We start from the raw sequence: 24,502 nt of genomic DNA, 5'->3' as shown, positions 1-24,502 counted from the left end.
ATCAGTGTGTGAAGAGTGGGAGAAGAGGGTTGCATTGACAATCCAACACAATGGGCAGCACATTAAACACATTTTATAAGTGGTCAGAAACTTGTAAATAACTCATGAAAGAATAAAGTTACGTTAAAACAAAGCACACCATTGTTTTTCTTGTGAAATTCCCAATAAGTTGGATGTGTCAAATGACCCTCTTCCTATTGAAAAAACTAAAGTTGGATTCAAAATGTCCGACTTAAAAATGGCCGCCATGGTCACCACCCATCTTGAAAAGTTTCCCCCCTCACATATACTAATGTGCCACAAACAGGAAGTTATTGTCACCAACCATTTCCATTTTATTAAGGTGTATCCATATAAATGGCCCACCCTGTAGATTCAGCATGGCAGCACATTCCTCAGACAACCATCAATAACCTCACTGATAGCATGCCAAGGCATATAAGTGCATGTATTTCTGTGCGTGGCGCTCATGCTTGATAACAAATAAGTTCCATTTTTTTTAGCATTTTCATGTCATTAACATGTCTATTGATCCTGTGACTTATATCTTTCTATGACTTTTTCCTTCTTGGTGTTGCAATTTCAATGTTGAGGAGTGTATTCAAGTCTAGCTAAGATCCATTGGCACAATGTATACAGTATTTTATATCCAAATTCAAGAAAAGGTCTTCAATATATAATAAATGGCTTCATTGTTCAGGACCCACAATACAGATGCCATAACATGAAAAATAGCATGTTGGATTTGCCCAGCTCATATATAAGCCCTCTCAGCTATTCAATGGATCCAAGAGGGGTCAAATCACACAGTTTCTTGCATCTCTGACCCCCTAATAAATACTTTTAGGGTACGGCCACACACTCAGGTTTCTGCATGAAGCCAAAACCAGAAGTGAATTAAGAAAATAGAGAAGTCATATCCATCCTGTATACTTTCTCTTATGACCCACTACTGATTTTAGCTTTCAAAACTGCAGCAAGAAACCTGACTGTGTGCCAGTACCCTTAGTGCTTTTCAGTTTTTTTTTTGTGTAAGTACTAATCTAATTGCAACATGTCATGGTGAAAAGTTACTATCGGGAGAAGACACAATCTAAAGGGTTTTGATAGAGAAAACTCTCATATTTTTGGAGGCAACGTGGGATACAAAAGGGCAGTTTTTAAACAAAACAAAAAAAAGTTGATGATGAATTAAATAATAGAAATCTACTGAAATGTATATTCTGTTCATAGAATAAACTATGTTACTAATTCTCTTATGACAGTATAAAAAGCACATTTTCACAGTAAGAGTCACATGAGTAAATCAATGTGCATTTGCCCTCTGTGCTTCATCTTTTCAGTGTTGGATGTTTAAGTGCTGAATTTATTTTCATTCAAGGCTTCAATCCCCTTTCCTGACACATTACACTTCACAGTGATGTTTCCTGCAACTCAACAAGACTGAGTTGTGATGAACACTTTTTAAAGGTAGCAAATCTTTTGTTACCCGTCTGAACCATAAAAACATAGTATCAATAATGACAAAAGTAAGTTTATAAAGGGAATTTCTTATACAGTGTGCTACTGTTGTACCGATTGGTCTTCACATAAGACTAGCATAGAAAGAAATCTTTTCAAAGATCTTTTAATATAAAGGATTCTAGTTTTATTTGGCAATATGATTCAATGGCATGTCTACCATGCTAAGGCAAAGTAGTATACAACCCACTAATACTGAATTATTCCATCTCCTCTAACAAATGTCCAAAACTTCTCAGCTCTGTTGTGTAAAAGACAAACGACTTACTAATAAAAAGCTCAAAGAAAGAAGTATAGACCAGCTATGTAATCACAATAATTTCAGATTTTCTAGCGCAATCATCAATACAAATCAATCCATGACCAGAGGAACAATGCTTATAATACAGCTGGTCTTGATCATCTGAGATCCCTAAAGTGCATACAGATTAATATGTTTTTCAATAGATATGTATTAAAGTAATCATTTCTTTTTTAATAGGTTTCACATGCGTGTTTGACATTATGTCTACTGACCATAATCAGTAAACTTGTGATGGGTCATTTATTATACCCATCAATGTATTTCCCATGATGTCTTATTAACTTGTACAATAGATATCAGTGGTGGTGACTTTCTGTGTAGTAATACAGCTATATGGCACACTGAATTGTAATGAGAACTCCAAACAGTATTGGTAGAATACATCTCCCATCCCCCTGGCTACCAAGATGGCATGCTCTACAGTGGGTTTCCTCAGTCCTTACATGCTTTCTAAGTAATTATGTGTGTTAAATACCCTCTTATTGCATGATCCCTTCACATAGACAGGCAGAAATCCCATCCTTCTGTTCAAAAAAATCATCTGGAAGACGCGGTAAGAGTGAATCTTTCTTACCTTTGGACCAAAAAATTAAATATGGGCGCAAAGTACAGAAAACGCTGCAGTGTGTGACAATTTTCAAGGCATTTTTGTGTAAAGGAGCACAAGGTTTAAAATATAACTGGTCTGGTATGAAATGGCATAATGTAAAAATGTCCGCATATTGCGATGGCGCTTTTTGTGACTGTCCGTTTACAAGCTATTATTCAAAAGAGGATTGGCAGAAATCAACCTTGTGAATATTGCAATTAAGTAACCATGTACAATGTGGTCAACGATTAACTGCCATGAGAAAACTATAGGGAGATACAAACAAACATCTGCGTTGAACATGAACAGCCTCTGGATTATAGACTAGGTTATATCTAAGGCAACCTGCATTTTACATTGGTGGTGAGCTACTCCAAACGTAAGATGAGAGACTGTGCTTCAAAAGAGCTAATGCAGAAGAGTCAAATTGCTGACGCAGATGTCATGATCCCAGATCCCGGTAAAGAACATGCTAACTGGTCATACATTCCAAAATGTTGGCAACTTCATGTCCCCATATAAAAAAGTAAAATATTTTGCAGCTTTCTTTTTCATTTAACCTGCTGGTAAGAGTAAAAAAAAAAAGTATGAGTCCAAATATTGAAGAGGAAAATCTCACTTTGTCGCCTCTATAGTACACTCAATGTTCCATGAAGTCCATATGCGCTCAGCTCTCCTGCTCATTCAGAACTGCGATGTCTGAGTGAAAGATATGTTATCTGATTTATCTACTGCAAATCCTCCATTAATATAAGATTTTTTTATCTCACCGTCGTCTTCATTTTTCAGTACACTTGGTTCAATAGCAAAAGGGTTGGCAATGTTGACTTCTGATGTGACATCCATTTGCTCCAATTCTTTCTTGGAGAGCTTCTCTACTATCCCGGTTCCATAAGCATCACCAAGGACATTTACCATGGTCCTAAATCGATCCCTAGAGAACAGAAATATTTGAGTAATTGTTAACCGAACTCAATAACCCAACAGAGTACCGTTACAAGAAAGCAATATGGCAATGTGCCCATCAAAGCACAAGTGTGTCACATGCTACACTTTTAACCCCTTAAGGATCGGCCCAATTTTCGCTTTATTGTTTTCGTTATCCTTTCCGGCCTTTCAAGGGCCATACCGCTTTTGAACAATTATATATATATATATATATATATATAGTTTATGTTATTGTTTTAATACTTTACCCCCCAATTTTTTTTTTCACAGGACATATTAGACCAGGGATGCTCAAACTGTGGCCCTCCAGCTGTTGTAAAACTACAACTCCCACCATGCCCTGCTGTAGGCTCATAGCTGTAAGCTGATCGGGCATGCTGGGAGTTGTAGTTTTGCAACAGCTGGAGGTCCGCAGGTTGAGCATGCCTGCATTAGATCTTTCTTATGTGCCATTAGATGACAGATAATATTAAAAAATATATATTTAAGAAAAAACTGAAAATTATGAAAAAAATATTTTTTTCTGTTAGAAAAGTTTTCATGACAAAACATTTCTCTTAAGCAGTATACACACATCCTCTATCTCACAGATGAGACTTGACAAAGGTCAATTAGTCGTTCATCTGAATGTACAATTCTACACTGCTGGCATAAATATATTGGAGATTAAATGAAACTGCTGTAAAAATACATGAATAAATACGAATATCTTTTTTTTTTACTTCAAGAGTGTGCGCTGAACTAGGAAAGGAAAACTGAATGAAATTAAGTGAAGAAAAATAAAAGTTGTGTTTTTTCCTAAAATGCTTTGATTCAGTGACCTATTTTTCACAATCACCATGTGACCCTGAATAAACAAAATTAACACACGTACATATACTTCTGCTGTTTGGAATCATGCCCTATATGTGTTTTTTACATCTTTTTTTGTGCTCACCGCAAGACTTCTAAGGACTGAAGCACATTACAAACAGTCAAAATTTAGTCATTTTAAGCTTTTGTATTTTTTAGGAAAACTGAATGGAAATAGGTGGAGAAAATTAAAATAGCTTTTTTTTAAAATCTAAAATGCTTTGATGCAGTGGCCTATTTTTCACATTCAACATGCGGTCTTGAAAAAACACACGTTACCACACATTCATATACCTCAGCTGTTTGGAATGAAATCCTATATGTGCTTTTTACATCTTGTTTGGGCTCACTGCAAGACTTCAAAGGACAGGAGGGCATTTTGGAGGCCTGAGGCCTGTTTTTCTATTACTGGTTCTATGGTACCATACTACCAGAAGAAATGTTGTGAGCTGCCGAAACATAAATAGCACCTCAAAAAAGGGGAAAGTAGACCCTCTCCTCAACAACCCACCCACCAACTCTTATTTGTAGAAAATAATAATATTTATTATGTTGGCAGGAAATGCAATGCAGGAAAAAAAACATTTTTTTGTGTTTTAGAAAAATCTATTTTGGCAAAATACGTGACATCTGGGCTAATAATTTAATAAAGTGTGATATATAGAATTTAGAATACGTTGGCTAATCTCTCAATTTTACATCAGTATGAGGGTTTAGTAAGACCGCAGAGTGCACCTGTATTTGTAAAAGTTATTGTTATTTTATGAGGGAAATGTCTTACAGACTCGGACCCAGGACTCACAGGGATATCATCTGTTGGGTACAGCAGTTCATTAGATCCAAGACAATTTTCCCATTTGTGCCAAAATAGAATGGGCAATCAAGGGATTCCAACTTGCTGTCTTTTCTTTGTACACCCTAAATGTATATAGCTTTTGCATAACTTACACATCTTGACGCCGTATCTAGTATATTTACTTGAGTTGTACTGTTTGAACAACAGTTGGCCAGTAAACATTTTTCTTGGTGGTATAAATTTATATAAACTTTCCATTAAGATATGAGATAAGGGGCCTCAGTTTAAAAAAATCTGCCTTGCCCAGATGGATTGTCTTTGCAACAAAAGGAATTATCACCGAAATATAAAAATCTTATGAAATTGGCAAGTGGTGTATGGGATGTGTAGACCAGTAGGATGCCAGCTCAGCTTTTTTGGTGATTTCCATGCTGAACATTAGGACATGGATTTTTTTTCTTAGATTTTTGGCACATTAGCTGGCTTGCAAATTTTGAGTTTTGAGTAAGGCTGCGTTCACACGGGCGTGATTTCCGCGCGGGTGCAATGCGGTAGGTGAACGTATTGCACCCGCACTGAATCCCGACCCATTCATTTCAATGGGACTGTTCAGATGAGCGGTGATTTTCACGCATCACTTGTGCGTTGCATGAAAATCGCAGCATGCTCTATATTCTGCGTTTTTCACGCAACGCAGGCCCCATAGAAGTGAATGGGGTTGCGTGAAAATCGCAAGCATCCGCAAGCAAGTGCGGATGCGGTGCGATTTTCACACACAGTTGCTAGGAGACGATCGGGATGGAGACCCGATCATTATTATTTTCCCTTATAACATGGTTATAAGGGAAAATATTAGCATTCTGAATACAGAATGCATAGTAAACTAGCGCTGGAGGGGTTAAAAAAAAATTAAAATAATTTAACTCACCTTAGTCCACTTGATCGCGTAGCCCGGCTTCTCCTTCTGTCTCCTTTGTTGAATAGGACCTGTGGTGAGCATTAATTACAGGAACAGGACCTTTGATGATGTCACTCTGGTCATCACATGATCCATCACATGATCTTTTACCATGGTGATGGATCATGTGATGACCGGAGTGACGTCACCAAAGGTCCTTTACCTGTAATTAATGCTCACCACAGGTCCTGTTCAGCAAAGGAGACAGAAGGAGAAGCCGGGCTACGCTATCAAGTGCACTAAGGTGAGTTAAATTATTTTTTATTTTTTTTAACCCCTCCAGCGCTAGTTTACTATGCATTCTGTATTCAGAATGCTATTATTTTCCCTTATAACTATGTTATAAGGGGAAATAATACAATCTACAGAACACCGATCCCAAGCCCGAACTTCTGTGAAGAAGTTCGGGTTTGGGTACCAAACATGCGCGATTTTTCTCACGCGAGTGCAAAACGCATTACAATGTTTTGCACTTGTGCGGAAAAATTGCGGGTGTTCCCGCAACGCACCCGCACATTTTCCCGCAACGCCTGTGTGAACCCAGCCTAAGAATTTGGATGGTCTGCCAAATACTGCTGGGCATATACATATCTGTGATGTATGAAGTGAGGAAAAATTTTTAATTTGCAAATTAATGCCAGCTTGTGCTGTAAATGGTGGAATGTTTGACGTGTTGTTTTGGGGGAACATATTGGATTTATGTCAAATGGAGGAGATTGTGGTTGCTGTTCACTATGTAACCCAGCATGGTAGCTTCATCAGAGTCACCAGAGTTTGCAGTAACGCTACATTCACACGAAAAACGGCTGTCACATGACTATTTTAAGAACAATCGTAGTCTATGGGGTTATTCACATGGCCATTTTTTTGACGTTGCGTGAATAAGTGCTGTAAAAAAATAGAACATGTTCTATTTTGTCCTTTTGACCGACAACCCCCATACAGTTAAAGGGGACTGTTTTTAACAGCTATTTTTCAGAAAGGCATCAGCGAAAAACATCAGTTGTTAAAAAGGGACCGTTTTTCAGTTTTTAACAGACTTTTTTTTCACTGTTGTGTGAATGCAGCCTTAGGCCTCATGCACACGACAGTTGTTTTTTGCGTCTGCAAATTGTGCGTCCGCCCAAAAAAACGGATGCGGCATCCTTTTTTTTGGAGGATCCGTTTTTCCACAGATCCCTTGTAATAAATGCCTATTCTTGTCCGCAAATGTGAAAAAAGTAGGACATGCACAATTTTTTTTTGCTGAAGGGAAACACGGACAACGGACGCGGAACACAAACGGATGAACTATCAGCGTTTTTTTATGACCTATTGAAATGAATGGGTCCCCATCCTATCCGCAAAAAAACCGGAACGGAGGCTGAGAAAAACAACTGTTGTGTGCATGAGGCCCTTGGGCGGGTTCACATCACTGTTATGGATTCCGTTTTTGTTTTCCGTTATAACATGGTTATAACGGAAAATAACGGAATCTATAAGACGGAAGTCAAAACGGAAGCCTTTGAGAGGCATTCCATTTTGATCCGTCATAATGGAAGTCTATGGGGAATCATAACGGATCCGTCTGGTTCCCATTATGTAAGACGGAAAACAAAGTCCTGCCGTCAGGACTTTTTTTCCGTTCTGCATAACGGAAACCAGACGGATTCATTATGATTCCCATAGACTTCTATTATGTTTGGAAAGCAAAACGGAATGCCTTTTAAAGGCTTCCATTTTGACTTCCGTCATAATACAAGTCTATGGGCAGAATAATGGATCCGTCCTGGTTTCTGTTATATACGACTGGACTGCATAATGTAAACTAGGATGGATCCGTTATGCTACCCATAGACTTGTATTATGAAGAATCAAAACGAAATGCCTCTTAAAAAGGCTTGCATTTTGACTTCCGTCTTATGGATTCCTTTATTTTCCATTATAACCATGTTATAATGGAAAACAAAAACGGAATCCATAACGGTGATGTGAACCCACCCTTACTGTGTCATTGCTTTCAAAGGGTTCATACTCAAAAACAACCTCTTCCACACTACTTTCCTCACTGGTGGAACAAGGAAAGGCAAATGCCTCTTTAGCACTGAAATGTCTGCGTATCATTTTATACAAATGACCAAAATTCGTTCAAACATAGATGTGTACAAATATATGTAAAAATAGGTTTGTGTGCTTTTTTATGAAAAAGAACATCCTTATGTGTGTATATGAAACACACAAAAGACCCATAACTATAAGCAAAAGTAATAAAGCCATATTCTTATATTTTATGAAAGAAGGAATATATGCAGATAAAGTATATTATGCTCTCAAAATACCTTTTTGTATACTTTTGTTAATGAAAAAAGAATAAAAAATGTATGTGTAAATACACACAAAAGACGTATAGATGGTTATATAATGTATGCAAAAGACTGCCATACCAATATTTTATGGAAGAAAATACCTGTGTGTAAAAGTCTTGCACAAAAGACTGCTTTACTAATTCTAAAAGTAACACTTAAAAAAAACAAAAATAAAAATTCAAATAAAAAGAAGAACGGTGAGCGCACACAAAAATATGTAAATGCAGTTACATGATGTAAGCAAAAGTCCACTATACACTAATAATACTAAAGAATATTTATTTTTTATGTAAGAAAAAATGTATACGCGTGTATATTGTGCACACAAAAGGCTTATACTAGGAGTCGGCAACCTTCGGCACTCCAGCTGCTGTGAAACTACAACTCCCAGCATGCACACTTACTTGGCTGTTTTTGTAATGCCCATAAACGTGAAAGTGGAATTCTGGGAGTTGTAGTTGCAGAAGAGTTGGAGTGCCAGAAGTTGCTGATCCCTGACTTGTATACACAGACAAAAGACCGCCTGTACTAACGTTAAAACTAATAACTATGTTTTTTTTATTTTGTACGAAAGACAAAGGAAAATTGATATTTTTTTGTTTTTTATGACTGAAAAAAGTGTGTGAAAAAATGTGTGTGTTTATTTCACACATGAAGGGGTTAATTGAATTTGACATCAGGAACACTGTTCCTGCTGTGTGTCTGTGGGTACTTTGCAGCTGGCACGGTCCCTCTCACACCGAGCAGCAACAGGATTTTAGGAGAGAGATACCCCATTGGCTTTTTACAAACTTTCACTTTCGATCATTGTGACATGTTGTCACAGTGATCAGTAGCTCGGTTACCACTTTGATTGGTCCCTGATTTCTTCACTGACAGCAGCTGTCAAGTTAAGCCTCATTCACACGTCCGTGTCTGTGCTCAAATCCGTGAGAAGGTGGTCAGTGATGCATCCATGAAGCTGTCCGTGAAGGACCCTTGTAGGGTCCGTGTTGCATCCGTGTTTCACTGACACTGAACAGCTGAAAATAATTTTCAAAGCATTTCTTCCTAATGATCCGTGAAACACGAATGCAACACGGATGGCATCCGTGTTGCCTCTGTGGTTTTCACAGACCCATAGACTATAATCGACGTGATGGATCCGTGAACACAAACTAAATAGAGCATGCATCTGTGCTGAAAACCCACGGACCGTGCTAAAACACTGATGTCTTAATACACACATTTAGGCTACATGCACACGACAGATGTTTTTTGCGGTCCGCAAATAGCGGATCCGTGTTCCGTTTTTGTTTTACATCCACATCCATTCCGTTTGTCCGCAAATTTTGTAGGTTGTGTTTCCGTGTGACTTCAGGTTTTTTTTGCGGTCCGCAAAAAAAAAAACCCTGAAGGCTGTAATTCTTATAATTTAATATATACATGATTCCCAGCAAACAACCGCAAAAAAAACGGATGTGGATGATATACGGATGGCTTCCGTTGGTCATCTGCATTTTTTTGCGGATCTATTGACTTCAATGGGTCCGCAAAACATTTTTTTGCGGACAAGAATAGGACATGCAATACTTTTTTTGCGGATGGGAAGCACGGACAGCGGACGCGGAAAAGAAATGGTTGACTACACCGCAATTTTAACGGCTCCATAGAAATGCATGGGTAACCATCCGATCAGCCAAAAAAACGGAACGGACGCAGGGAAAAACAACTGTTGTGTGCATGTAGCCTAAAATGAATGGGGACTTGTGCTGTCCATAGAGAACACGTACAGCACACGTCCGTGGAACACTGACATGTGAATGAGGCTTAACAGTGCAGTCACAGAGATCTGCAGCACCACAGGTCCACAGATAACAGCCTTCCGCCCTGGCATAAGTGGTTAAAAAAAACTTTGGAAAAATGTCTTTGCATTGTCAAATTCTGACACCCATAACGGTTTTAGATTTCTGTTTACAGAGCTGTATAAGGGCAAGCTGTAGTTCTAGGTATGTATTATTACTTTTTGATCACTTTTTTTTTTTTTTTTTGGGTGGGAGGCAAAGTAACGATTCTTTTCCATGATGGTATTCACTGTATTGGATAAATACTTTTATATTTTGATCGTTTGGGTATTTTCAGATGCAGCGATACCAATTATCTTTAGATTTCTATACTTTTAAAAACTTTTAATAACTTTATTTTTAGCATCTCTAAGTGACTTGAACACGTGATTGTTAGATCAACTATACCATAGAGTCTACCAAAGCAACTGACCTGCTCCGGCATGGGATGGTGGGGTGAGGTCACTGGGAGCATCCCAGTAAATGACCCTTCAGATACCGTGATTGTAAATGACCATGGCATCTGAGAAGTTAAATATTAGTGATCAGAGCTATATTGCTGTATAACAGAGCAGTCACCGGCCGGCTATGGCACCTCAATGTTAATAACTAAACGTAAGGTATAGGAATGTACGCACAAACAGTGCATTATTCAACATCCGATGTGACTGCATTCAGGGAGTTAATGCATGTAAGTCATTAAAGAAAATGCACCCTCAACAACTATAATGTGTGGAGAACTGAAGAGACACAGATTCCAACAATGTTATTCTTACCTGTGAACTAACTTTCCCTCCCCACAATAAGCCTGAAAACTCCCCGTGCTCTGCTTTGTGATGGATCTCCGAACTTCTAAGCTCAGATAAATAGAAAAGCAGGACTCCTAGATGATAGAACACGAGGGGAGATATACTAATGTACACTATGAGTGCCTAGAATCTTACTTTATTTGCGGCAGAATTTGTGATGATATACTAATTGAACGTGGCAGAATTTGTGCCAATTCACAATATGCTAGACATGACTGTCTGAAAGTCAACTTTTCCGTCAACTATATGGTCCTACTTTTTGACTTCTAGACAGATTTTAGCACATCTTGTGGTCCAAAACTATAACAGCTCCAAGGTGGTGTAAAACTCTGATATAATAAAGCCTTGTGGAGCATTGTCTTGCATCTTTCCTTCAGACTGTCTTAAAAAAGTAATACTCTATTTTTATTTTAAACAAATCACAGCTTTAAATGCACTTAACAATCCAAATACATACTGGTCATTAATTTGACACTAAATAACAATAGTGCAGGTACATTGAGCCCTGATTTCATTTTCCAGATCAGTTTAAGAAATGAAAGCTGTGCTGTGATTGGATGCTACAGGCTACAAAGACAGTATTAGGTCTATTGCACACAACCGTATGGCTTTTTCAGTGTTTTGCGGTCTGCAAAAAAACGGATCTGCAAAAAATACGGATGACATCTGTGTGCATTCCGTTTTTTGTGAACCGGAACATCTGGCCCCTAATAGAACAGTACTATCCTTGTCCGTTATGCGGACAATAATAGGACAAGTTCTATCTTTGAACGGAACGGAAATGGAATGCATACAGAGTACATTCCGTTTTTTTTTTGCGGACCCATTGAAATGAATGGTTCTGTAAACGGTTCGTATACGGAACGCAAAAAACGGAGCGTAAACGGAAAAAAAAAAGCGTTCGTGTGCAAGAGGCCTTACTGATAGTTTTGATAAACAAGAGCAAATTTTCTGGTGCAAAATAAACCTATACTAGGGCTCTTTCACACGAATGAGTTTTCCCTCCGGATGCGATGTGTGTAGCGAATGCATAGTGTTCAGACTGAATCCTGACCCATTCATCTCAATGGGTCTGCACACATAAAAGTTGTTTTTCACGCATCGTCTCTGCGTTCAGGAAAAATAGCAGCATGTTCTATATTGTGCGTTTTTCACGTTGCTCTGGCTCCATATAAGTGAATGGGGCTTGGGTGAAAAACTGAAGGCCTCTGGATGCAATGCATTTTTTTACTGATGGTTGCTAGATTTCTATTGTTCAGTTTTGATTCACGTATGTAAAAAACGCATGCAATCGGGATACAACCCAGATTGCAGAAAAAACAGCTTGAGCTTGAGTGCAAAACCATCAGTTTTTCCCAGAACAGATCCTCACACAATCCGTATTGCTAGTGGGAAAGAGGCCTAAGGGCTCATGCACACAAACGTTTTTTGCGCTCCGTATACGGGCCGTATACGGAACCATTCACTTCAATGGGTCCGCAAAAGATGCGGACAGCACTCTGTGTGCTGTCCGCATCCGTTGCTCCGTTCCGTGGCACCGCAAAAATTATGAGGCATGTCCTATTCTTGTCCGTTTTGCGGACAAGAATAGGCATTTCTATAATGGGTCTCCTGTTCCGTTCAGAAAATTGCGGAAGGCACACGGGTGGCATCCATTTTTTGCGGATCCACAAAAAACGGCACGGTTGTGTGCATGAGCCCTAAGGGTGTATGCACATGGCAGTGTAGTCTATGAAGATTTTCTGCATAGATTTTCATGTGTTTTTTGCGGTGTTTCCACACAAAATAGGCACCAAAATCTGCACTTAATACGTGCGGATTTTTGTCTCAGATTTTGATGCAGATTTGTCCCATATCTCACCCTCACCTCAAACAATTGACGTGCTGTGGATTTTAAAATCTCTACAATCATCAATTTTGCAGGTACTTTATTATGCTGCGTATTTTCCGCATGAAAATTATCCATGCATAATACGCACTGTGTGCACTTACCCTTCAAACATCTGCCTCAAAGTGTTTACAGGCTTAGGGCTCATTCACACGGTATTGGTAGCTGGCGCGCATGTGCAGTAGCTCCCATCCATCGCCACCCCGCATTATCTGTCAGTAGCCCCCCTCCCCAGCCGCCTCCTATGTCCTCTGGTTGTTAGTATAGAACAGCTCCAGGGCATGTGCCTTGGAGCTGTTCTATACAGCAATGAATATGGTCAGAAAGCACACGCGCACAGGCAAGAGACAGATCCTGTCCATATGTTTGTCAGTTTGTATAAGTATGTGCATGCTGCTTTATGCATAGATGCATTGTATATTGCTATATACTGTATAAAACATATCAAGATGCTTATTATTGCTATTGTGACGTTTTAGACTGTACTGACAATGGATTACCACAACATCCCTTTATTATTTATGTGGCCTCTGCTGTGCTCCATCATAAATATAAATTTTATAGACCGCGGAGAAAGGTTATGAGGCGTCATAATGATCTTTTTTTTTTTTTATCTCAAGTAATTATACTGAGTGCAATTAACTGAGACTGTAATTCTGTAATAGCTGGGCTATAAACTGTGTGATAATACACTATCTGCAATCTACAGGTCAAGGATGTAACATTTAACAATTAACTCAAGAAATATATCGTCTTCACATGTATCTCCTTCCACATTATGTGTTCTTTTTGTGCAGTTATAAAATGACTAGTTGCCAGAGGGAACACAACTGCTTTCCTTCTGTTTTTAGATATTTTTTTATATAATCTGTCTTCTATTTTGGTGTGCATTTTGTGTTCCAATCTTTGATTGAGTTATGCTTTAAATAAATTAGAAATAAAGATACAGCCTTTTACCAGTATCTTACATATAATATTATGCCATGCTTGGCTATACACTTACAGGAGCCAGTCCACAGCGATGATAAGAGTGACATCATCCGCTGGAAGCCCCACAGCACTTAAGACGATCACCATGGTAACCAGGCCGGCTTGAGGTACCCCGGCAGCTCCCACGCTGGCTGCTGTAGCTGTCACGCTGTAAAAAGTGCAATGCATGTTAAATACTAACACACATTTTCCTGTAAACAATATATAACAAGGCCTTATAATAAAAAGACATCATATTCTGCTCCAAAAAGTGGGTTGTTGTAAGAGTAGAGCACATCTGTATGGAAAAAAAAGAGGCAGGTTTACAATTTTTTTTTGCGCCAGAATTCTGGTCCAAGTGGTATTATTTTTTTGGAGCAAATCATTTTAGACAAATTTATCAATTAAATGCGTAAAAAAAAAACACAGATGTTTGTGCCAAGCTTGATGCTTTCAAAACGTGTTTAGAAAAGGGGGCAGGTCAATAAATGCGACAGATTTATTAATGGTGTGCATCGCTGTTATAAATTTGGCACATCTTCTGACTCCTTGGTCTAAGTTTATGCTGCTTAATAGACATTAGTAAATCTACCCCAAAATGTCAGGTTCTTAGGTTCTATACAATACTGTAGTTCACTTGGAAAGGGGGTAAATCGGCATTGATCTGCTAAGCTGCCAAAGCTAAATGTCATAACTCTGTACTTATCCTTCTTGACCTGTCCTTTGCCTTTGACACAATCAACCATTCACTTCTGTTGCAAACCCTCTCATCCCTCGGCATCAGAGACCTGGTCCTCTTCTGAATCTCCTCGTACTTCACCAACAGAACATTCAGTGTCTCCTATTCATACACCACTTCCTTCCCTATCTCTGTTGGTGACCCTCAACACTCTGTCCTGGGAGCCCTACATTCACTATTTATACATTCGGCCTGGGACAACTCATAGAGTCTCATGGCTTCCAATATTACATCTACCTCAATCTACCTCTCTGGCCCAGATGTCACTTCCCTCCTATCCAGAATCCTGCCATGTCATTAGCAATATTTTCATTCTTCTCCTCTCACGTCATAAAACTCAGCATGCAGAAAACAGAATTCATCATCTTTTCTCCATGTCACTTAGCCCCCCTACCAGACATAGCCATCACAGTTAACAGCACCATGTTTTCTCCAGTCTCACAGGTCTGCTGACTTGGGATAACATTTGATTCTGCCCTGTCCTTCAAACCAGAAAACCCGAATCCTTACCACCTCCTGTCACCGTCAACTAAAGAACATGTATCATATTCGCTCCCTGAGTCAACTAAAATGCTAGAGCATTTCCCGCCTGGACTTCTGCAAAATCCTTCTCTGTGGCCTCCCATCTAGTACTCTTGCACCCGTCCAATCTATCCTCAACTCTGCTGCCTGGTTAATTCATATACAGTTGCAAGAAAAAGTATGTGAACCCTTTGGAATAATATGGATTTCTGCACAAATTGGTCATAAAATGTGATCTGATCTTCATCTAAGTCACAACAATAGACAATCACAGTCTGCTTAAACTAATAACACACAAAGAATTAAATGTTACCATGTTTTTATTGAACACACCATGTAAACATTCACAGTGCTGGTGGAAAAAGTATGTGAACCCTTGGATTTAATAAATGGCTGAACCTCCTTTGGCAGCAATAACTTCAACCAAACGTTTCCTGTAGTTGCAGATCAGACGTGCACAACGGTCAGGAGTAATTCTTGACCATTCCGCTTTACAGAACTGTTTCAGTTCAGCAATATTCTTGGGATGTCTGGTGTGAATCGCTTTCTTGAGGTCATGCCACAGCATCTCAATCGGGTTGAGGTCAGGACTCTGACTGGGCCACTCCAGAAGGCGTATTTTCTTCTGTTTACTTCGATGCTTTGGGTCGTTGTCCTGTTTCAACACCCATCTTCTGTTGAGCTTCAGCTGGCCTTAAGTTCTCCTGCAAAATGTCTTGATAAACTTGGGAATTCATTTTTCCTTCGATGATAGCAATCCGTCCAGGCCCTGACGCAGCAAAGCAGCCCCAAACCATGATGCCCCCACCACCATACTTCACAGTTGGGATGAGGTTTTGATGTTGGTGTGCTGTGCCTCTTTTTCTCCACACATAGTGTTGTGTGTTTCTTCCAAACAACTCAACTTTGGTTTCATCTGTCCACAGAATATTTTGCCAGTACTGCTGTGGAACATCTAGGTGCTCTTGTGCAAAACTGTAAATGTGCAGCAATGTTTTTTTTGGACAGCAGTGGCTTCTTCTGTGGTATCCTCCCTTGAAATCCATTCTTGCTTAGTGTTTTAAGTATCGTAGATTCACTAACAGGGATGTCAGCATATGCCAGAGACTTTTGTAAGTCTTTAGCTGACACTCTAGGATTCTTCTTCACCTCATTGAGCAGTCTGCGTTGTGCTCTTGCAGTCATCTTTACACGACAGCCACTCCTAGGGAGAGTAGCAGCAGTGCTGAACTTTCTCCATTTATAGACAATTTGTCTTACCGTGGACTGATGAACAGCAAGGCTTTTGGAGATACTTTTATAACCCTTTCCAGCTTTATGCAAGTCAACAATTCTTAATCGTAGGTCTTCTGAGAGCTCTTTTGTGTGAGGCATCATTCACATCAGGCAATGCTTCTTGTGAAAAGCAAACCCAGAACTGGTGTGTGTTTTTTATAGGGCAGGGCAGCTGTAAAAAACATCTCCAATCTCATCTCATTGATTGGACTCCAGTTGGCTGACACCCCACTCCAATTAGCTCTTGGAGATGTCATTAGTCTAGGGGTTCACATACTTTTTCCACCTGCACTGTGAATGTTTACATGGTGTGTTCAATAAAAACATGGTACCATTTAATTCTTTGTGTGTTATTAGTTTAAGCAGACTGTGATTGTCTATTGTTGTGACTTAGATGACGATCAGATCACATTTTATGACCAATTTGTGCAGAAATCCATATCATTCCAAAGGGTTCACATACTTTTTCTTGCAACTGTATCCCATTTTTTCATCTCTGACTCTCCCTTCTGCCAATCCCTTGACTGGATCCCCATTGCCCAGCGAATGCAGTTCAAAATACTAACAAATACATATAAAGCTGTCCACAAGCTGTCCCCTCATATCTCTGTCCTGCTTTCCCGATACATCCCCACACTCAATCTCCAATCCTCACAGGATCTCTTTCTTTGTTCATCTCTTGTCTGTTTCTCACACAATCATCTACAAGATTTCTCATGTGCATCTCCCATACTCTGGAACTCACTACCCCAGCAAACCAGACTTTCCCTCAACATCCGAACTTTGAAAAGAAACCAGAAAACCCACCTCTTTAAGAAAGCCCACCACCTACAATAAGCATTGAGCCAGTTGAGCAGCTTTTACACTCACCTACTGTGTCCTTTCCCTTGTAAGTGCTCACAGACAGGGCCCTCTACCACTTAGTCCCGGTGTGTTAATAAAGTAACAAATCTGATCTGCCCTGCTCCTTTCATGTCGGGGTTTTCACACACAGTCTTCCACTCCAATCCACCTTGAGAATCCTAAGTACACTCTCCTTATGACCAACACCACTGAAGCAACCAAACACTAGTCTTTGTTGTTGTACGTGACGTCCTCCACCTATATCTCACACTCTCAGAAAGACATATGGAGTATCCATATAGTGAAGCACTGCCACTCAGAGAATATAAGGTGTTTATTGGTTTATATGTGCTGGATTTCATAGGTGTATTAAATCTTGCAGTTTATATCCTCTGAGTGACGGTTCTTTACTATTTGCATACTCCATTTGTCTTTGTGAGAGGGTGAGATACAGATGGAGGATATTGACTACAGCAACAGAGGCTGGTAATTGGTTGCTTCAGTGGGGTTGCTGGTCAGGACTATCTTAAGGACTATTTTTCTCTTTTTCTTTCTCAGTCTGTTAGTACGTTTCATGCTTATTGTACTTGTGTTGTTTTATATTATGTATGCATACTGTAGCTCCTGCTAGATGTACAGCACCATGGAGTTAATGGTACTTTCAAATAAATAATAATTGCATTGCACAGTCATACAAAACAGGAACAGAAAATTGTATTAGATATAACACTGCAATTTGAAAGAAAAAAATCCTTTAACATTTTGGTTGCGAACACTGAATCTACATACCTAATTGTGACAATCTGACCAACATCCAGGTTCATGTCATTTAGCTGTGCAATAAATACTGCTGCCACTGCTTCATAGAGAGCTGTGCCATCCATATTGATAGTGGCTCCAACTGGTAAAACAAATCTTGTTATCCTTTTGTCCACCCTGTTCTTTTCCTCAGCACATCGGAAAGTTACTGGTAAGGTGGCTGAGCTGAAAAGCATTAATTCATCATATTAGAAGTAATATACCTGGCTGCATATTCTACGACTAGAAGTTTTCTCTGGTGACATTATGAATAACAGAATAGTCAGTTATCCTCTCACACTGCACAGAATTATGTAGCTTATTCCTTCTGTAGACCAAAAGTATATGAATTTATCATTTTTATTTACTAAAGAAAACATACCGGTATATAATATATTATTCTATGTACATGCTGCATTAGGTGAACATCATTTTATAGGACTACTTTGGATGGATTTCAGCACGAAAGGTAAATCTGCCCTTGATCTGGGTGCTAAACATCTGTATTTTATAATCCATTTCTTGCTCAATTTTATGTTATTGAGGGCAATGAAAATTATTGAGAAGTGGGCAGCCACATATCGGTAAACTCTAAAGATTTTGCGCAGTAGAATTGTGTGTGGAAACTTGGAAGTGTTTACAGTAGTAACACATGGTACAATGAAATAATACTTACCTTGATGATATCATTAGAGCTGTAAGAAGAGCCTGTGCCATACCCATTGCAAACCGGAAAGGATTCTTTCGTACTATTATTAGATAAATAAGTGGCAATACTATCATGGAATGGATGGCAAGTCTGTAAAAAAAAAAAGTCACACCTTTATGAAACGTGTCAACCTGACATTATAATGCTCATTCCTGCCATCACCAAACCTTGAGGCAAGAAAGGACGGGGCTTAGAAGGAAGAAGCAGGGTCTTCGGGAAAAAGGCATGGCCTAGGATGCAAAGTTTTGTGCCATAATTGCACCACAAGTAAAAGCCAAGCAATAGTTGTCTAGCCCTACACCAAATGTATCATAAATGTGATAAATCTGGTGCAGATATAAACAGCCTGTTTCAGGGGGTAATGTATAAATTATGGACTTTTTGACCTTTTTTTTTTAGTACCTGCTTCGTTTGAATCCATTTTTTGCGACAAAGTTTTAAAAATATTGCATGCCACTTGTTAAATTTGTCACATAAATTACATGATGATTTCTCTGATCTTATTTGTTACAAAGGTTTTATTAGTTTGTGAACCAATAGGAGACTGGTAAACTGTACTCCACCCTACAAACAGCATAACCTTGGCGCAAATGCCCACAACGGCCAAAACAGGCAAAATCACTACATTTTTGTAGCACAGTGACTTTGATACATTACCCCCTAAGTTTACACCTTCCATAGGATTAGTAAATCCACACATAAACACATGTATGTTTTATTTGTTACACAAAAACGTACCCACTTAATACTGTTGCCATATAAAGACCAAGCTTACGAAAGATCTCCCAGTCATTAACTTCAATTATCTTCCCTGCAATCAAAAACAAGATGCCAATGGGCATGTACCTAAAATGCATGAAATAAGTATATGTGTTATTTAAATGAAAAGTTATATGACTAGTAAGAAACAATGACAGCCTGTAAATGACAGTAAGTAAACTATTGAATTCAGGAAGAGAGACAAGTATTTGAAGAAAAACAGCCAACTTGTGAACTGTACATTTCTAAAATATCACCAGAGTTCAATCATTTCTAGTTACCATATCTTCACTGTTTATTACAGAGACCAGCTGAAAAGTGTACCCATTTATTCCTAAACTAATTTTTTCACACTATTTAAAGTTCAGTGGGCTTTATAGTAAATTTGGTATACATATATTGCATATGAATGGTAGTGATAGGCTTAAAGCGATTTTCCGGACATACTATAGTTTTTAGCAAATATACTCATGTGGTTGCTTACATCATTTTCCCATGTTTTTTTCAGTTTGGACTCTCCTGACCCATTTTCATAATGTAAATAACTTATTCTGATTTGTTTATGTACTATATGTAGCACTTCCAAATTCATAATGCACTTCTCCTTTCTCTGCCACAGCTCCAGCACTGCCCCTAATAACGCCCCAAACGAACGCCGGATTCGGCAGCAGCGGGCATGTGGGACTCAGGTGCTCGTACAGGTTATGTCATCACTCTCTCTTTGTATTTCAGCATCGCATCACTCCTCCCACTTATTTATATATTAATGATGCACAGATGTATACAATGATTGGCACTTGGCACTTTATCATGTATTTTGTATGTTTATCATTGGATATACACTGTATTATTTATGGTTTTGTCCGCACATGGACCATATGCACTTTGTATGAATTAATATGTTTTTTATGGTATTTTCAGCACTTTATTTCTGTATAATATGTTAATTGATGTTTATTGCTATATGACAGGGGTTGGACTATTTATACCCCATGATGCACTTGTGTTCATTGCTTGAGAAAGGCTCTTTGTATGAGCTGAAACGTTGCCTTCCACATGGATGAATAAACACCATTTGCTTTTTACTTGGAGTGCTGTCCGGTTTTCTTACCTATATATATATATAAATATACAGTGCCTTGCAAAAGTATTCACCCCCCCTTGACTTTTTTCATATTTTGGATTGTTCGAGGATTTGCATCTTTTAATTTACAGAACATGCCCACAACTTTGAAGATGTTTTTTCTTTTTTTATTGTGAAGCAAACAACAAATAGGACAAAATAACAGAAAAAGTCAATGTGCATTACTATTCACCCCCCTAAAGTCAATTTCTGCGACTTCTGAGGCAGCGCGGTCCAACAAAAAGAAACGCATTTATTTGTGTGAACTGCACCCACTTCACCATTGGGACCTGCGACGCTATTAGGCAACGTACTGAGGCTTTTTTTATTATTATATAAATACTTTGTAGAGCCACCTTTTGCGGCAATCACAGCTCCAAGTCGCTTTGAATAAGTCTCTATGAGCTTGCCATGTCTTACCAGTGGGATTTTTGCCCATTCCTCCTTGCAAAACTGCTCCAGTTCCTTTAAGTTGGATGGTTTGCACTTGTGAACAGCAATCTTTAAGTCTGACCACAGATTTTCTATTGGATTGGAATCTGGGCTTTGACTAGGCCAGGGATGCTCAACCTGCGGCCCTCCAGCTGTTGTAAAACTACAACTCCCACAATGCCCTTCTGTAGGATGATAGCTGTAGGCTGTCAGGGATGATGGGAGTTGTAGTTTTGAAACAGCTGGAGGGCCACAGGTTGAGCATGGCTGGACTAGGCCATTCCAAACACATTTACATGTTTCCCCTTAATCCACTCAAGTGTTGCTTTAGCAGAGTGTTTGGGGTCATTGTTCTGCTGGAAGGTGAACCTCCGTCCTAGCCTCAGATCATGCACAGAGTGGTACAGGTTTTGCTTAAGAATATCCCTGTATTTAGCACCATCCATCTTTCCCTCATCTCTGACCAGTTTCCCAGTCCCATCCCCCCAGCCTGATGCTGCCATACCATGTTTCACCGTGGGGATTGTGTTCTTTGGGTGATGTGATGTGTTGGGTTTGCGCCAGACATAGGGTTTTCTGTGATGGACGAAACGTTTCATTTTAGTCTCATCAGACCAGATCACCTTCCTCCATACATTTTGAGAGTCTCCCACATGCCTTTTCGCAAACTCACAACGTGCCTTTTTGTTTTTAGCTGAAAGTAATGGCTTTCTTCTGGCCACTCTGCCATAAAGCCCATCTCAATGGAGCGTACGGCTTATTGTCGTCCTATGTACATATACTGAAGTCTCTGCTGTGGAACTCTGCAGCTCCTCCAGGGTTACCTTAGGTCTCTGTGCTGTCTCTCTGAGTAATGCCCTCCTTGCCTGGTCCTTGAGTTTTGGTGGGCGGCCGTCTCTTGGCAGGTTTGCTGTTGTGCCATGTTCTTTCCATTTGGTTATGATAGATTTGATGGTGCTCCTGGGGATCATCAAAGATTTGGATATTTTTTTATAACCTAACCCTGACTTGTACTTCTCAACAACATTGTCCCTTACTTGTTTGGAGAGTTCCTTGGTCTTCAAGGCAGTGTTTGGTTAGTGATGCCTCTTGCTTAGGTGTTTCAGCCTCTGGGCCCTTTCAAAAAAGGTGGGTATATGTAATGACAGATCATGTGACACTTAGATTGCACACAGGTGGACATCATTTCACTAATTATGTGACTTCTGAAGGTAACTGGTTGCCACAGAGCTTTTTATGGGCTTCCTAACAAAGGGGGTGAATACATACGCATATGCCAATTTTCTGTTTTCTATTTCTAAACAATAGTTTTATTTATATATTTTTCTCATTTCACTTCACCAACTTAGACTATTGTGTTCTGATCAATCACATAAAATTCAGATTAACAAAACATTGAACTTAAGGCTGTAATGTAACAAAATACGAAAAAAGTCAGGGGGTGAATACTTTTGCAAGGCACTGTATATATATATATATATATATATATATATATATATATTCTTTGAATATATATAACAATTATTAGCATGATAGATAGATAAACAGATAGATAGATAGATAGTGTTCACCTTTCATTCTTTCTGGAATATGGAATAGAATAGATTCTTGTTCCGTCATACACGGATATTAGGACAAAACTACTAAACCACTTAAACTTGTAAATGGCTATTAACTACATTTTTCTTTATTCTTGTAATTACGTCGATAGACAGTAGGTAGACAGCAATTCATATATCCCATTGTTTCTCTGTTTTCTTAAAGAATACCACAAAATGCAATACAATCTGAAAGTGCCATGTTATAGAGCAGGAGGGGCTGAGTGAATTACTATATAGTTTTCTGGGGAAAAAAAAATCTATAAAACTTGTAATTTATACATTTATATCTTTGCTTTTTACACCTCCTGTGAACAGCTATCGGTACAGGAGGGGGGTGTTATCAGTGATTGATAGCATTATGTGTATAAGGGCAGAGATAGCTGTCAGTCACTGGTAACACCTCTTCCCTACACCGATAGCTGTTAGAAAAAGCAAAGATATACATTTGTATACAGATATACAAAGATATACAAAAGCAAAGATATACATTTGTATACAGATATACAAAGATATACAAAAGCAAAGATATACATATACATATATATATCTTAATCTGCGCAACTTCTCGTATAACAGTGATGCTCCATTTTTTATAGAGTTCTGAGAACAGCCAAGCGAGTGTACATCTTTGGAGTTGTAGTTTTACCACAGCTGGAGTGCCGGAGGTTAGCCATCACAGTCCGATAACATGGTGCTTACCGATTGCAGTGCATTTTGTGGTAACAGGTCCAGTTTAAGTATGTGCATGTGTTGCTTGCTAGGTATGATAAATCTTCATCACTTACCACATGATGATCTGGACTATTTGCATTGTTGCATCATTTAGTGCATTGAAAAAATCCACCAAAACTTGTCCCTTCTCCCCCATTTTTCCGATGACAACTCCAAATACAAGGCAAAAGACAATGAGGCCTAGGACATTGACCCCATCGCTGTAGAGGCCAACAATTTTGTATTCCTTTGTTTTGTTCTGTAAGAGCAAAATGAATCCTAACTTAAAAGAATACAGGACAGGTCGATCAAACAAACATCTATCATCTTATTTAACAAATACAAAAATGGATGCTTTACCAAAGTTACTGCCTCTCGCATACATCTCTCCTATTCAAATATGCTGTTTTATTCTACTCACCCCCTCCTGTCTGTGCTCCATTATCTCTACTACCTACATTTTGTTGGCTTGTAAGCTGAATTCTATAGAGACACCTTAATTTCTGCTGCCAGCTGGACAATCCAGTCCAATCATCTCTTAAGGGTATATTAGACTGCCAGATTTTCTGGCCGATAATCGCTAACAAGCGTTCCTATGCGATCATCTCGCAGTCTAATACTGCCTCTAAATGCCCAATGAACGAGCAAGCGCTCATTCATTGGGCAGTCCAGACCTTTCAGCATGCTGAAAGATCTGGATTTGCTGGCAGCAGATTGCACTGTCTAATAGCGACCTGCCGCCGGCACACCGCTGTCCTGAATGGGGATGAGCAATAGCATAGCGATCGCTCCTCCCCATGCTGCAAGTAGTGGCAGCAGTGTCCTCTGCTAGCTATCTGCCGATTGCCGGAAGAAAATGCTTCCCTCCCGATAATCGCATAATTGGGGTGTCTAATACACCCTTTACAGAAAAGTATACCCTTTTTATTTCACACACGTCTATACTCACCCAAGAGGCAACTTGCAAATATACAGCAAAGGCCCCTACTACAGTTTCTTCATTTGCAATGACAATGGATTTGTCCTTTAGACTGACCTATAGCATTTCAGCAATTGGCTCTCTATATCTTATTTAAAAAAATGCATGGAAAGACAAAATTATACCATTATACCATGTACAGAATACAAAATGAGGAATGTTGGATCCAAGCATCAATAAACTAAGCTGGACATCCATGGCATCAACAT

At 39.1% G+C, this 24,502-nt stretch overlaps 1 protein-coding gene across 3 annotated transcripts in view; it reads right to left on the bottom strand.

Annotated features, from left to right (window-relative positions):
- Positions 1 to 375: 375 nt before the first annotated feature.
- Positions 376 to 24,502, bottom strand: part of SLC1A1 (solute carrier family 1 member 1) — an 85,811-nt gene continuing 61,684 nt past the window's right edge. Inside the window, exons 7-13 of one of the 3 annotated variants that reach the window (XM_040417129.1) lie at positions 23,389 to 23,573; positions 19,427 to 19,534; positions 18,656 to 18,778; positions 17,971 to 18,165; positions 13,837 to 13,971; positions 3,185 to 3,348; positions 376 to 2,977 (exon numbers count right to left, since the gene is read on the bottom strand). In XM_040417129.1, the coding sequence (XP_040273063.1) occupies positions 2,970 to 2,977; positions 3,185 to 3,348; positions 13,837 to 13,971; positions 17,971 to 18,165; positions 18,656 to 18,778; positions 19,427 to 19,534; positions 23,389 to 23,573 (918 nt within the window). In that variant the 3' untranslated portion in view covers positions 376 to 2,969. Of the gene's footprint in view, positions 3,349 to 13,836; positions 13,972 to 17,970; positions 18,166 to 18,655; positions 18,779 to 19,426; positions 19,535 to 23,388; positions 23,574 to 24,502 lie in introns of all 3 variants that reach the window. The other 2 variants (XM_040417130.1, XM_040417128.1) reach the window with 2 other exon arrangements.

Source organism: Bufo bufo, chromosome 2, assembly GCF_905171765.1.
Source record: "Bufo bufo chromosome 2, aBufBuf1.1, whole genome shotgun sequence".
In the NCBI taxonomy this organism is placed as follows: domain Eukaryota; kingdom Metazoa; phylum Chordata; class Amphibia; order Anura; family Bufonidae; genus Bufo; species Bufo bufo.
The sequence above is the reverse complement of the archived record's forward strand: the minus strand, read 5'-3'. Positions and strand labels throughout refer to the sequence as shown.